General features: G+C 40.5%; 1 protein-coding gene across 2 annotated transcripts in view; it reads right to left on the minus strand.

Moving 5' to 3' along the window:
- The window catches only part of PPP4R3A (protein phosphatase 4 regulatory subunit 3A), a 37,355-nt gene extending 33,394 nt beyond the window's left edge, over positions 1–3,961 (minus strand). Inside the window, exon 1 of one of the 2 annotated variants that reach the window (XM_016145442.2) lies at positions 2,973–3,754. In XM_016145442.2, coding sequence (XP_016000928.1) covers positions 2,973–3,114 — 142 coding nt within the window. In that variant the 5' untranslated portion in view covers positions 3,115–3,754. Of the gene's footprint in view, positions 1–2,972 lie in introns of both variants that reach the window. The other variant, XM_016145443.2, reaches the window with a different exon arrangement.
- Positions 3,962–14,973: the final 11,012 nt, after the last annotated feature.

Here is a 14,973-nt window from a genome sequence, read left to right on the forward strand (position 1 = left end):
TGGATGTGATTCTGTGTTCAAAGCCATCCTTTAGTGTGTGGAGAAATTCCAATTTATCAATACTAAAACTTGGCAGGTTGAGGTGGTAAAACCCATAACGGAGAAGAGTAGAAATGATTTGAACAAAGTGAGAGAACAGGTAAGTGATGACATTATCTTCCTCAGCAAGTTAAAAGGCACAGCAAAAGCTGAAGAAAGAAAAATACTAAGTAATCATTATTAGAAGATAGAACTTTACAGGTACATAAAGCCCGAGAAATAAGATAACCTATTTTCACTGAAAACAAAACAAAAAAAAACCCCTACGACATATTTTGCCTGTAAGAACCTACTGAATAAAGATGTAATCCAGAAAATGGGCTCACTAGCTAGGTAGGACATCTGTGTCCTCCAAGGCAAGGTGGGATACAGATTTGTCAAGCCACTCAGCTTCAGGGGAAAGAGCATACTTACCCAGACAGATGTGCCCCGTAACAGAGAGGCCACAAGGGCTTCCATTCGGAAATTGCATTCCTGATTTTCAGGTAAGTGGATAAGCAACTCTAAGAGAAATAGCTCATTCTATAGAAAATCAAAAATACTTTCTATTTTGTTCATAAAAAAAAAGAAAATTCTCAATTATCTTATATTGGAGAATTGAAGGAAGCACACAATAACGGATAACCCAAACTAGCAGTCAATACAAAATCTTTCACATGTGGCTTGGGGAAAAACTAAGTATCTTTAGGCTACAAAGTGTTTTTGTTTTCTGAGATAAACCTTGAATGTATATAAAGTAGCAAATGCAACTAGACAGCAATGTGGGAATTTAAGACACACTGTAAACAATGATAAATAACTGATAGTACTAGTTTCAAGCCATAACCTAGAGATCTCAATCAAATCCAGTTCAATCAAACCCAGTTTCAACACTGACCTCGTTCTTAATCCAAGCTATGTTATTTAGCCTCTCTGAGCTTCAGTAAAATATGGCACCATCTGTAAAATATGGCTAATAATAGTAACTACACCAGAGGACACAAGTAAAGAGTCTCTGGCACATAACAGGCACTCAATAAATTCTGATTATTATTCCTATTTGGAGTTTTTCTGTTTAAAAAAATATAACTGATCAAACTAAAGATTATTTGCAACAATATTTCACAAGTATTATAGAATTTTCTAAGCCCACTCTTTGTATTAAGTTTTCCTTACAACTTAAATTTAATGAGGGCACATCAGTTAATTTTCTCTCTCCTTATAAGATAAAAATTAAATCCATTTTGTTCCAGCCATTCAATTTGCTTTACTGCAGGGCCCAAACCTTCCAAAGGGAAAAGAGGGAGGTTAGAAGTTCTTTCTAAAACTGTAAAAATAAAAATGGGGGTGGGGTGGGGACAGGTTCCTATATTATATTATAAAGAGTATAATTCCCTAAGATAGTATGATCCTGAGACATAATGCTTAAAAATACTTTAAACAAAAGACTGCATAATGAGTCCAAGTAAACACATGATGTGAAGGTTATATGCCTCATTTCAAATTATTATGAGATTTCAAAGAATTGATCTCAAATGTACACGTTTTCATCTCAAATCACGGTAACTGAACCTACAAAGCCCATACTTTCCAAGAATCCAAAGATGTAGATGTTAGAGTAGTTGTTACAATCATATACAAAAGCACACTAACACTTCACATTCAAACTTGTATTTTAAGAGGCAAATAGGCCTCAGAAAAATATTCCCATGGATTCAAAATCCTTTAAATGCCTCCAAAAGGAAATAATTTTTCTTCAGTTTTATTTTGGGTAGCCATGTTAAGTAAAATACCTGTGGGCAACATACTCCAAATTACCATTTTTCAATTTAAATTAAAAATGAATGCTCCTAGAGCCTTCAATTACACACAGGTGGGTCTTATTTGTTTTTCATGAAGTTGGAGTTCTGGATAGAGTCCAATTAAAATTCGCTGAAATGAGTTTGTAACAGTTCAGATACAGAGCAAACACAATCATAATAAACTGAAACGACTACTCCAAAATTATAACTAATGTAACAAGACAGGTTTTCAAATGCAGAAGAAACAATCTGAAAATAATTTCACCTGACATGAACATTTTCTTTCAGTTAAATTCACCGTATGCCACGGAGGGAGGGGGGGAAGGAGGGGGGAGGAAGGGAGGGAGGGGAGTGGCAGTCCCTAAAGAAAGTCTTTAACATGTGAAACTTATTTCCAAACAACCTGGTCTTTGAACCTTGAGGGCAGTTTCCAAATATGTGAAGCACAGGCACCAGGGCAGACTCGAACTGTTTTAAAGATGTCTGCTAACTTTTCCCCACCTGTTAACTGAACCAAATTATGGCTATACACTTAAGCAATCAAAAAAGCTCTCATAAAATGACTCCAAACTTGAAAGACGTTTACGCAATGAAACCACACACAAAATTCTGCACCACTAATGAAAAAGCCAACTAACACCGGGGAACACAAAGCCATCTTCTCACAGCAAAGCAGCATTTTCTCTGCCGAGTGCGGAGGGGCCAGAACCACGAAGCAGTGTTGGCGACCTGCGACGGGATCGGAAAGATGGAGCAGGAATTTTTTTTTTTATTGTTTTTGTTAAGAAAGAAAAGCACAGGGCAATGTTCTCCAGTGAGTAAAACAGCGAAGAACTTTCTTAAAGTTTCACGCCTGCTGCACAGATGGGAGAACCAAGGCAGCGGGCCGGAGTCATCGGCGGCTTCCTCAAGGTCACGCTAGTGCAAAAGAACAGCGGTCCGGGCTCCCGATCCCAGGTCTCCGACCTCGCCACACACTCCCGGCGACACGGCCCAAACGTGCCTGTCTCCGCTCGTACTCGCAAGTGCCACTAGGCACTCGGAGAAACAACGCATTTCGACACTCTCCGGGACGACCGGGGTGGCCGTGGCCCGCCCTCCCCCGAGGCGGCAGCCGCCCCCTCGGCCCGCGCCGAGCAGGGGTGCGCTTACCGTCGCTCTCGGCCCGCACGAGCAGGGACATGCCCTTCAGCCGCTCCACGTAGCCGGACGACACATGCCCGGTGCCTCGGTCGTCCCACTGCCGGTCCTCGTTGAGCGTGTAAACCTTCACCCGCCGCCGGGTGTCGGTCATCGTGCCGCCCGGGGGCCGGGGCCCAGGCCCCGCAGGAGTCGCCCAGGAAGGGGGCCCAGGGGAGGCGGGAGCCGAGGCAGGAGGACGCCCGCACGCCGAGGGCTCCCCGGCTTCACTGGCGCCGCTGGCCGCCGCGGGGCCGCGCCGCCGCCCGCATGGCCCGCGCCCGGGCCCCCTCCTCTCCTCGCCGCCCGTGCCTCGGCGCTATTGTCCGGGCCCGGCGAGCCTGGTCGCCCGGAGCGGGGCGCGCAGCGCTCAGCAGCTTTCTGTCCCGCCGCGTTAGGAACTCAGGGCGCGGGCCACTGCCCTGGCTCCGGCCTCCGCCATGATCTCCGCGAAGCCGCTTCCCGCGCCGCCACCGCCTCCTCAGGCCGCCGCCGCCATGTTTTCCTTCCTTATACCTGGCCCTGCCACCGCCGCCGGTGGCTCCGCTGAGCTCCTCTGCTTCAAATGTCCGACGCCAACGGGCGCCGGCTCCCGCTGCAGCCGCTCCCCCTGCGCCGAAGGCTCCGAGAGCCCCCAGGCGCCGAGCGCTCCTGGCTATCGGCGGTCCCTTTCCTCCGCCGCTGCCGCCGCCTCTTCCGTCTTCCTCACAGAGCCAAAGCCGCCGCCATCTTGGTTCACCCCTCAATAGCGGCGCGCGGGGCCACCCAGGCAGCAGCTGCAGGGGCGGCCCGTTGGCCCCACCATTTAAAGAGACAGGAGCGCGGCCGGGAGCCTCGCTGCGTCGAAGGCCTCGGATCGAGGCGGGAGGAGGGCGCGGAGTTGCCGAGGTGGCGGGAGCGCAGGGTGCGGAGGAGGCGGAACGCTGGTCGCGCCGGTGACGGCCCGGGGCTCCCTCGCGCTCCCTGCACGCACCGTCGTATGAGCGCTGGGCGGTGTGTGCGTCCGTCGCGCCCTGTGTTCGTCATCAGCCCAGCTCAGGGACTCGGAAGTGGCGTGGAGCCCGCCTCCGCCGGGCGTGCGGGCCTGCTCTCTGCCCGCCGTGCTCTTGGTGTCTCGGGCGCTGAGTCGGCCGGGTGCCTGCCCGCGTGGCTCGCTTGTCTAGCCGCCGGGCCACCTCAGCCTGGGGCTCGCCCTCCTGCACGAGTGTCCCCTCCGGGCCGCCGTTGGTGCTGAGCACCCAGAGCGCGGAGTTCTGCGGCCTCCGGAGCCTCGCTGGCTTTAGGCGGTTCTCCTTTGGGAAGAAATCGAAAAGCTTCCGGGAAAGGCCACAGGTTTTGGCTGAGATGTCAGTCTTGGAAGCTGCCATGGAGACAAACTGTTGTAACAAATATAGAAACTTGGGACATTGTGCGTTTTCTAGGCCTGAGACCAAGCCCAGAAAGTGACAAGCTAAAAACTCACCTTACAAATCAATCCAGCAGCTCCTCCCATTTCTTTTTCAGAACAATAATTTTCCGCTCTCAATGTTGCAAAAAACTCGAGGGGCTTACAGAAACAAATGCGATATTGTGTAATCAGGATGAGTGAGTCTCTACATGTTAATTAAGCATGGCTAATCTTCACAAAGGAATAACCTCATTCCTTTGCAAATAATAGCCACCGTTTTAGGTGCTTTTTTCATTTGCCAGGCCTTCTAGGTCATTACTGTCCACTAGAAATAAGATTTGAGCCATTTTATAATTTTAAATTCTATAATAAACACTTTTTTAAAAAGTATGAACTGAAATTTATGCAGTCTTCAAAATAAAAATATTAATATTTTACACTCTTTTTTTTACTAAGTTCAAAATGTGTATTTTACCCTTTTTAGTGTAAGATTCTATTTGGATGCTGTTTTCATTGGAAATACCTGATGTGTTTTTAGATTTCATTAAGTTTACTATTGAAAAAGTGGATTCACCTACTAAATTACTTCGAACGTACTTTAAATGTTTCCAAAAACTAATCGGGTATCAATTTTTAAAAATTTAAATAACGTTTAAAATTCAGTTCTTCTAGCCCCATTTCAAGTGCTCAGCAGTCACGTGTAGCTAGTGGCTACCATTTCTGCAGGTTCAACTGTTTAACATTGCCAGGAATTTCATATTCAAACTTGCATCGCAGTTTGAGTTATACCCATCTATTCAGAAAGAGGCCCTGACTGCTTGAACAGGGCTAAGAGGTTTCCTAGGATGTGGGATTTCCCTTTTAAAATCAGAAATTGGGACTTTCCTCCCCTACCATGTCAGGTACAAAGAAGTGCTTGCAAAGAGCACCCTGAGACTTTCATCATTTATAAACAAAACGGAAATTATTTTTTTAAAAAACAAACAATTGTTTCTAAAAAGTAAAATGCAATAATTTCAAGCATCAGGACATGGTAACAATTTTGTCCACTTTTGACCCAGTAAGACATTAAATTTATTCACATTATTACTTTATTTGATCCCCAAACCAAACATGAAACAATTTGTGGGAAAATTGTATGTTTTCTTATACTTTTAAGGTAAATTAAATAAAAATTTTTTATTAAATGAAAAAAGATTTAAAATTATATGTTACAAGTAATATTAACAATTATGTTTAAATGAACTGTTTAATATAATCACAAATAACCATTGAGATGTATCAGCGTTCTGCCAGAGAAACAACCAGTTGGCTACATCTACACAGAGATTTCCAGGAGTTGTTTATATGGTCATGGAGTATGGGTAGACAAGTATGAAATACACAGGCCAGGTCAGCAGCAGGCTGGAAACGCTTGGGCAGGAGCTGACACTGCAGTTCACAGAATTTCTTCTTCCTCAGGGAAACCTGCTTTGGTCTTAAGGCTTTTCAGTAAATACACAAGGCCCACCCAGATTACTGAGGATAATCTTCTTAACTCAAAGATGTTAATCACATCTACAAAGTAACCCTCACAGCAACACCTAGAATACTGTTTGACTGAAGAATGGGATACCATAGCCTAGCCAAACTGATACAAAACTACCACAGTAGTAAATGAGTAACTTATAATGTATCATATACCATGCATAAATGGTGATACAATTTAAGAAAATCCCTAATGGAGCTCAGTAAAGGGGGTTGCAAATTATAGAAGGTTTAGATACATTGTCAATTTTTGTGAGTCCAGGTTGTGCCTCTTAGTAGCTATGTGATATTTGCAAGTTTCTTAACCTCTCTGGGCCTCAGTTTTCTCACCCACAAAATAATAATAATAATAATAACTTCTACGATTGTTGTAAGAATTAAATAAGATACTGATTCCTCCTGTACTCTAAACACAAAGCTTTCCCCCTGAATCTTTCATGCACAACATAAACTTGTAAAATATGCAGTGGAGCCAATTCATCAAACAACGTATTTACCCATTCTGCATTACTTTCATCCATGTTACATTTATCTTTTCAGAGTGTTTACCTGCTTTAAACTGAAAACTCTGGAAAGAACAGGGACAATGCTGCTGGATTGTGCACTGCCCAACTCCAGCATGTGTTATCCATATAGATGACCTCCATGTTTGACTGTGAAGATAATGGTAGCTGTATGAGGGAGAAGGGTGCAGTGCCAAGTGTTAAAAGAATTAAGCCCTAATTGTGGTTCAGGCACTAAATTGGTCTAGTGTAAGACCCTTAAAACCTCTTTGGGCATCAGTTTTCTAATCCTGATGAGATGATCTTTAAGGACATTTCTAGCTTTCAAATTCCATAAATGTGCAGCAATGATGGTAAGAATAATAGAAATCATTAAATTCTCTCCACAAAGGCAGATGCCAATATGACTATTCATTCGCATTGTTGTGACATTTATAAGTATTTTATTATATAGCACCATGTAATAAAATATGTGGAAATAATTTAAAAATTCTCAGCAGAAATAGGTTCCAGCAATCATCTTTTTTTGTTCTAAACTATTTTTATAAGTTATTTAAATATTTAATTTGGTATGCAATACTTGTAATTACATTTTTTTCTTACCCTATCCTATATAATGTTATCATGAACAAATCAGAAAATTAAGATAATTTTAGATAAAAGCTGGAGCAACAACAAACTTTTACCAGCTTAGAACTCACTACTACCCATAATTCATTTCCTTAAATATAAAAACAAATACTGACTAGCAACTCTTCATGTGTTAACAATAAGCGAAACAAGTGGCAAATACATTATAAAGAACAAATTGAATTGAAAGGAAATTTCATGAGTCTGTCATTCAGTTAGCATGCTTGGGAATAATTTATGGTAATTCTAGGGAATGGAAATCACAATTGGAATTACAAGGTCTGTTCTTTTCATTGTGAAGGTTCCTATCAAAAAAAAAAAAGTCTTAAAAGAGAAAAGTAGTTTGTCCTTTCCCTGGAATAGCTTTTTACATGGATTCCATATGTGCTTATCATTCCTTTTCATCAAAAATGTGATAAATGCAAACCCTCATGAAAGTACAGTGGTTGTAATAATGATAAGCATTCCTGCTGGGAACTTAATGAGTGCCTCATTGATAGAGATTGATAATAAAAGGAGCAAAAGTCTGTGATGTTGTTTAATTAACTAACCAGGCACTTTACTCCTGTTCAATTGTCATAATAAATATATAACCCTAGTCTTAGAAATAATCATTTATGTGTGAATAATAATATAAACAGGATAAACAGCAGTCATTATTTTATTAACAGTATATATTAAAAGGAACAGGTGGGTAGCTTAAATATTGGGGTAATTATTTATATAAATGCTTCTCCACTCTAATCCAGTGAATGCTCCACTATCAGAATTATGTATGCTTAAAATACGTAACCCTATATACAGTGATACAGGGTGTATGCTAGAAACTCTTCAACAAATTCCCATTTTACCTAAAGATCCAAAAGTCTACATTTACTTTTATGATCCATTACTTGCCCTTTATTTGTTTTAAATTTTTTAAAATTAAGTTTGTTGGGGTAACATTGGTTAACACAATTATATAATTTTCAGGTGTACATTATAATTTGACATTTGTATATTCTATTGTGTGTTTATCATCTAAAATCCAGTTTCCTTCAGCTACCATATATTTGATCCCCCTTGTCCACTTCATCCTATCCCTATCCACCAATATTTGACCCCCTTTAACTGTCTACCTACCCCCTCCTCCCCTACCTCCACCCTTTGGTAAGCACTCATCTATAGTCCATGTCTAAGAATCTGTTTGTCCTGCTCATTTGTTGCTTTTAGGTTTATATCCCACATATAAGTGATATCATGTGTTTTTCAGCTTTTTCTGTTGGGCTTATTTTGCTTAGCATGATTATCTCGAGGTCCATCCATGTTGTTGCAAATGGCAGTATTTCATCTCTTCTTATGGCTGAATAATATTCCATTGTGTATATGTACCACAGCTTCTTTAGCCAATCATCTATCTATCGTAGGACTTCAGTTGCTTATTACTTGCCCTTTAAATTTTACACTCCAGGGATGTTGACTGCTTCTAGTTCCCCAAACATCAGTTTTTGTTTTGTGTCTCCTAGCCTTGTGCCTCTCTCTACAATGTCCTTTCCATCTTTTTTCCTTTAAAATCCTGTAGAGTCATCATGTACTTTTTTAGACCTTCTCTGACAGCTCTCATACTAGACAACCTTAGTCATCCCCTCTTTTATAACACTTTGGTATCTTTGCAACACTTACATGTTCACCTGTACACTATTGCTTTGTTTACATGACTAATTCTTCTACTAGCTTATGCAGCTCCTTGGAGGCAGGACTTTCTCATATTATTCTGTATACTCAGTGTCAGGTGCATTGCCTGGAATTTGGTTGGTTTTCGGTAGGTATTTGTTTGACTGTTAAACATCCAGTTAGGAAGGTGACCTAGTAACTGACCACTATGAAGTACAGTAAAATAAGTGTTAAACTGTGGCAAAAGTCATATGCTAAATGAGCACAGAAGTTGTGATAAAAATGATGAATTTGGAGATCAGAGAAGGGTTTTGTGGAAGAGGCACCTTTGAGATGAGACTTGACGAGTTTGATGCCAAGGGAAATGGGGAAAGAGCATCTGAGGCGGCAGGATTATCAGGGGAAAAAAAATAGCAATGTGAAATTCAGCAGATCAGCATGGCTGGAGGGTGCATTGAAGAAAAGTAAAAAAAAAAAATCAGCAGAAAAAGGAGTTTAGGGCAAGATTGTGAAAGCCTAAAATGCCATTCTAAAGTGTTTGGATGAGTGAGAGCTGACCAGGTGACTCCCAAACCTGAGTTGTATTCAGCTTAGTATCTTTGGTGTCCAGATGACAAGGGCTTCTTATTTTCAGGGAGTGCTTGGTGGTAGATAATTTTTTTTTTTTTCAGATTATTGGCAAGAGGAAATAATGTAAGTATATTCTGCACGTTTTTACACTCTGGGGATGTTGCATTCATTATTCTCAATTTCTTTTTCTACCTTTTAGTAACTGGAAAAGGTAGTATCAGGGACCAAGGATGATGGTGTCAATATGAAAGTATTGAATTAATTGATCGATTAATTTACTTAGCTATGTTTAAACCAGAAATCAGATGTTTGCAACTTAGTTTTTGTCATTCCAAATATTCTAACTTTGTATTTGAGAATTATATGGTTATACTTAAATGATGCAAAAATTTTGTCTTACTCACTGTCCACAGTGGTTAGGTTAGAACTCAATAGAAGTCAGGACAATCCAAATATCGCTTAGATTTTTCAGACTATCACTGGGTAAGAAATGTTTTTACTATCTGAACAACACAGATAGGAGGGTGTGGTATAGGACTGCCTGTACCCACATGCTGCCTGCCTCCCTCGCCTTACCCCCTAGTGTGGGCAAATAGGTCTACATCAAAGAGAAAAAGCAGAACATTATGTCCAGTTATTTTCCAAACCAGACCAGGTCTGTTAGGGTTCTGAGGTCTGTCAAGACGTGAGATGCGGTGGTTCTTTCATGTGCACCCTACCCTGACCTGTGAAATTTGTCATGTCTTTTTGGTCAAATGCATTCTCTTTCCTTAGAACTCTATGAGTAACCATCATCTAAGATAGTTTTAAAACTTATTCTTAAGTTCTTTGACATTTCTCCCATCAAAAGTGGAGTCTCTCCCTCCTTTTAAATCTGGGCCAGCCTTGCTGACATGATTGTAATCAACAGCATGAAGCAGAAGTGATGCTGTGTGACGTTCGAGGCTAGGCAGAAAAGACCGTGCAACTTCCTCCACCTGGTTTTCTGAGAATGCTTCCCGTGGGAAGAACCAGCCACCAGGTAAGAAGTTCAACTCTCCTGCCAGGCCATGTGTAGCCGCTCTGGCAGACAGTCTTGGCTGAGCTCCAGGGGACAGCCAGTATCAACTGCTAGCTGTATAGATGCTTCATCTTAGATAGACATTCATGGCCCGGGTGGGCCCTCAGATGACAACAGCACAGCCGACATCTGCATGAGAGACCCCGGATGAGACCTGCCCGCCAATGCATCCCCCAATTCCTGACCTACAAAGTTGGGAGCAAAATGAAATGGCTGCTTTAAACCATAAACTTTTGAGGTAATTTGTCACAGGGCAATAGTAACCTAAAACATATCTTTGCTTGCATAATTGATTCTTATCTCAAAAGAGTGAGAGAAGTAGTAAATTTTCCAATGATGGAATGGATGAGATTTAAAGAGTTTTGCATTTTCAAAAACCATTCTTCTTATATGCTCCTTATCTCTTATAGGGCTCTTTATTTAAATAGATATGACTGTGTGAAATGGAGTTTTGACCACAATCTGGATTTCAAATGTCTGATTCTGGTTCCAAGATTTGATTTGGGAAATATAGATCAGATCTTGTTAATCCAACCTTACAGAGATTGTATAGATATTTTATAGTAGTGAAATTCTGTGTGTGTGTGTTTTACATTGGTGGTCCTGAAATCTTTGCTTAAATTCAACTTTTATTTAGAAAATCATTTCTATATGAAGTTGAATTAAATAAAAAAATGTATACCTGAAACTTACTGGATTTTGTTAACCAATGTCACCATAATAAAATGAACGGATGAATGAATAAATAAATAAATAAATAAAATTTAAAAATAAAGAAAAAAATGAAGTTAGAGATGATGATAAAGAATGAGAATAAGACTATCCTTCCATCAGTGACTAAATGTGAACGTTGAGAGGAGGTTAAAGGTCAGTGTTACTTTCTCAGGCTCTATGCAGGACTGACTAAAACCGAGAGCCTGGGTTTGCATGATTAGTGTGGGAAAGGAGAGAATTAAAGCATAGTTGCGGTTGAAATGTCTTAGCTAAGGTATCACAGAAAGCAAAACCTGAGACTTGAGAAGGAGTATTTTGCTGGGGACTGTGATACCACAGAGGAAAGCAAAGAAGAGGAGCACAAGGCAGAGATGGAGGAGAAGCTAATACAGGGAGGTGCTGGCAAACATGGCCACTGCCATGGGGAATGATTTCTTGATCCCACAGATCATCGGTCCGTGGGGAGAAAGGGGGCACATTTGTCCACTGGCTCCCATATCCCTCAATCAAAAGTCTACTCCATTGAGTCTTAATTCCCCTGAACTCCTGGATTCTGCTTGCATGGGCATTGAGCTGGTTCTCATGGTCTCCCCACGCCACAGCACTAGAGAAGCCCTGGGGAGGGAGATGAGAGGCGTGTTTATGGTGACGCCATTAAGTCACCCCTGTGTTAATGCAGGATAAAACATCCTCCAAGTTTATCAACAGTGTAAGTATTTAATCTTCACTTTTTAAATATTAAATTATTTTAAACTTAAATATTTATTGAACAGTATCCAAAGCATATACTAGAAGTTGCTCTCCTTATGGATTCTGGTGGCTCTGTGCAGCATATAACGACATATAATGGCAAGGATATCTGTTTAAAAGCCTGTTGGGGAGATTTCAACTATTTTGCTGAAAATTAACTGTTTTTCTGAAAATCGTAAAAAAAAAATCTACATTTTAAGAAATGGCTATTGTAAATGGGATGAAAAGATGTTTTGGTTAGTGAGAATAGTTGGGCATGTATCTAACCATCTGTATCACATCAGCATCAACCAGGTTCTGACTATGCATATAACGACCTAATTCCTTTTGAGTTATAAGTATTTTGAAACCATGGAGAGCAAAATAATGGTACTATCCATATGAAGAAAAGAGAATTTTAAATAACACAATATTATTTGAATCGAGACCTGGGATGTTGGAATTCATACGTTGAACTCTGTCAGAAAACTTCGTGATCTTGGGGGATAAGAACGGCATTTGGCAGGATAAAACTTTTGTTTTATAGCTGCCCCAGGACTCAGGTTGACTGGAAGTTCAATGTGCTGGTCATTCTCCATCTGGCTGCCCCTCCCTGGCCACATCCATTTTCTTGGCCCTGCTCTGTGGCCTGGGAACTGATCCCCATGGAGTGTTTTCCCTGGGCTCTCTTGCCCTGTGGCTTCTGCTTCTGGTTGTATGAGATTGTTGAGGGGGAGGAGATGGAAGGAAAAAGTGCCTGTGGTATTTTCCCTCTTGTTGTTCTCTTTTTGCCTCAGGGCTTGCATTACAGGACATTCCGGTTTGATGTGTCTGGAGTTCAGGGGTCTATGGTGGAGTGAGATGGTGCTAGAATTTAGTAGCGACCAAATCCAAAAGGCTTTTCATTGTTTTGGATATTGTTCTGGAGCAAACAGGCTCCAAGAAAGGCTTTTAAATAGGGGAGTGTGATGCCTAGATCGGTGTTTTTTAAAAGATCACTCTGAAAGCATTAAGGAGGAAGGATTGAAGAGAGGTGATATCAAAGTGGGAGAGTCCATTTATAATTAACTGTCCCAGGTCATGCAAGAAATGACAAGTGTTTGAATTAAAGCAGTTCCGGTGAATATAGACAAGGAATGGATTTGAAGTACTCTTGTCCCTCCCAGACAGACCAGATATCAGTGGAGGCCTGCTGGGATGCTGGAACCATCCACACCCACTGAGCAGTAATGAGGAGCATCCCTGCTTGGATATTGAAAGAGGCTGAGTTGAACCTGGACTTTTACCTCCATCTGGCAGTGATGAGGCAGTGGTCCCTTTCCTGCTGGAGTGGTATCAGAAAAAGCCAGACGAAAAGAGGGTTTAATTAAGGTCCAGTGTCTCATGACATATTACCCAAAATGTCCAGGATTCAATTGAAAAATTGTTATGATTTCAAGAACCAGGTAGAGCTCAAATTTAAAGAAAAAAATACAATAAATAGATGCCAACACCGAGATGACAGAGATGTTAGAATAATCTGACAAAGATTATAAAACAATCATCATAAAAATGCTCCGACTAACAATTATGAATATACTTAAACCAAGTGAAAAAATAGAGTCTCAGCAAGGATAGAAGAGATAAAGAAGAATCAAATTTAAAAAATTTTACATGAAAAATACAGTAACTGAAATAAGAAACGATTTAATGGAGGAGCTCAAATGGAGGAGAGAGAGGAAAGGGCCAATGAACCTGAAGATAGAACAGTAGAAATTAATCTGAATAACAGAGAAAAATAGGCTGGAAAAAAAAAAAAGCGAACAGTCTCAGAGAACTGTGGGTCTATAACAAGAGCTAACATTCCTGCTATTGGAGACCCAAAATGAAGGCAGAAAGAAAATAGGGCTGAAGAAGGAATAATGGTGGAAAACTCCCTCAATATGGCAAAATACATAAACCTTCAGATTCGAGAAGCTAAATGTACCCAAACCTGAAGAAATCCACACCATTTACATTGTAGTCCAACTTCTGAAAACTAAAAGCCAGGAAAAATCTTGAAAGCAGGGTGAAACGCCACCTTAACTATAGGGGGAAAACAATTTGCATGACAGCAAATTTCTCGTCATAAACCACAGAGGCCAGAAGGAAGCGGCAAAACGATTTGCCCACAAAACATATGCTAAGATAGACCATATCCTGGGCCATAAAACAAACCTCAACACATTTGAAAGAATTTAAGTCATCCAGAGAGTGTTCTCCAATCACAATAAAATCCAGCCAGAAGTCAATAACAGAAAGATTTAACAGACAAGTCTCCAATATTTGGAAACTAGACAACACATTTATAAATAATGCAAGTATTAAGGGGGAAGTCCCAAGGGAAATTTTAAAAAATTTGAATGAAAATAAAAATATGATATTTTAATAACACATTAAAAATGAACTGAATGAAAATTCAAAGACAAATTTTAATTGCTCATGAAAATTTGTAGGACACAGTAAAGGCAGAACTGAAGGGGAATTTATAACACTTAATGCATACATTAGAAAAGAGGGAAGGTCTCAAGTTAATCATCTAGCCTCTAACATCAAGACCTAGAAAAAGAACAAAATAAAGCCATAGCACGCCAGAAATAGGAAATAATAAAGATTAGAGAAGGAATCAATTAAATTGAAAACAAAAATAATTGAAAAAATTAATGACAAAAAGAGCTGAGTTTTTGAGAAGATCAATAAAATTGACAAACCTCTAAAAAGACTTCGAGTATTGCGCTCTGCCCTCTTATCCTCTACTTGGAGGACTCCATCTGATTGTATTTTGATTTTCTTATTGCCTTTTCTAAGTCTATCATAGCTTCTGTCTATCTTATTTTTTTGCCTTTCTAATCTAGTTGACATTCATTCTATTTTAACTGGATTGCTTAGGTGTAATGACCTATGATCTAATTAACTAACCTTCCTTTTCCTAGAGAGATCTTCAAACTTGTTTCTTATTTACTTAGTCTGCATGGCTATTTTATTGCATTTGCCTGGTAAACCTAATTCCTGAAGACTTTGTGGGTCTGTTTCTGTTTGTTATCTCTGCTTCCTCTGGCTCATAGTCTGATTTTTTGGCATTCCTGATATTCTGTGGCTGCTGTTTGGGATCTGTATTTGAAAAATTATTTGTAGAAATAACTTAAGACCAAGGACCAGAGAAGAGTTGCATTTGCCTCTGCC

This window comes from Rousettus aegyptiacus, unplaced genomic scaffold (assembly GCF_014176215.1).
Source record: "Rousettus aegyptiacus isolate mRouAeg1 unplaced genomic scaffold, mRouAeg1.p scaffold_m13_p_3, whole genome shotgun sequence".
NCBI classification, from domain to species: domain Eukaryota; kingdom Metazoa; phylum Chordata; class Mammalia; order Chiroptera; family Pteropodidae; genus Rousettus; species Rousettus aegyptiacus.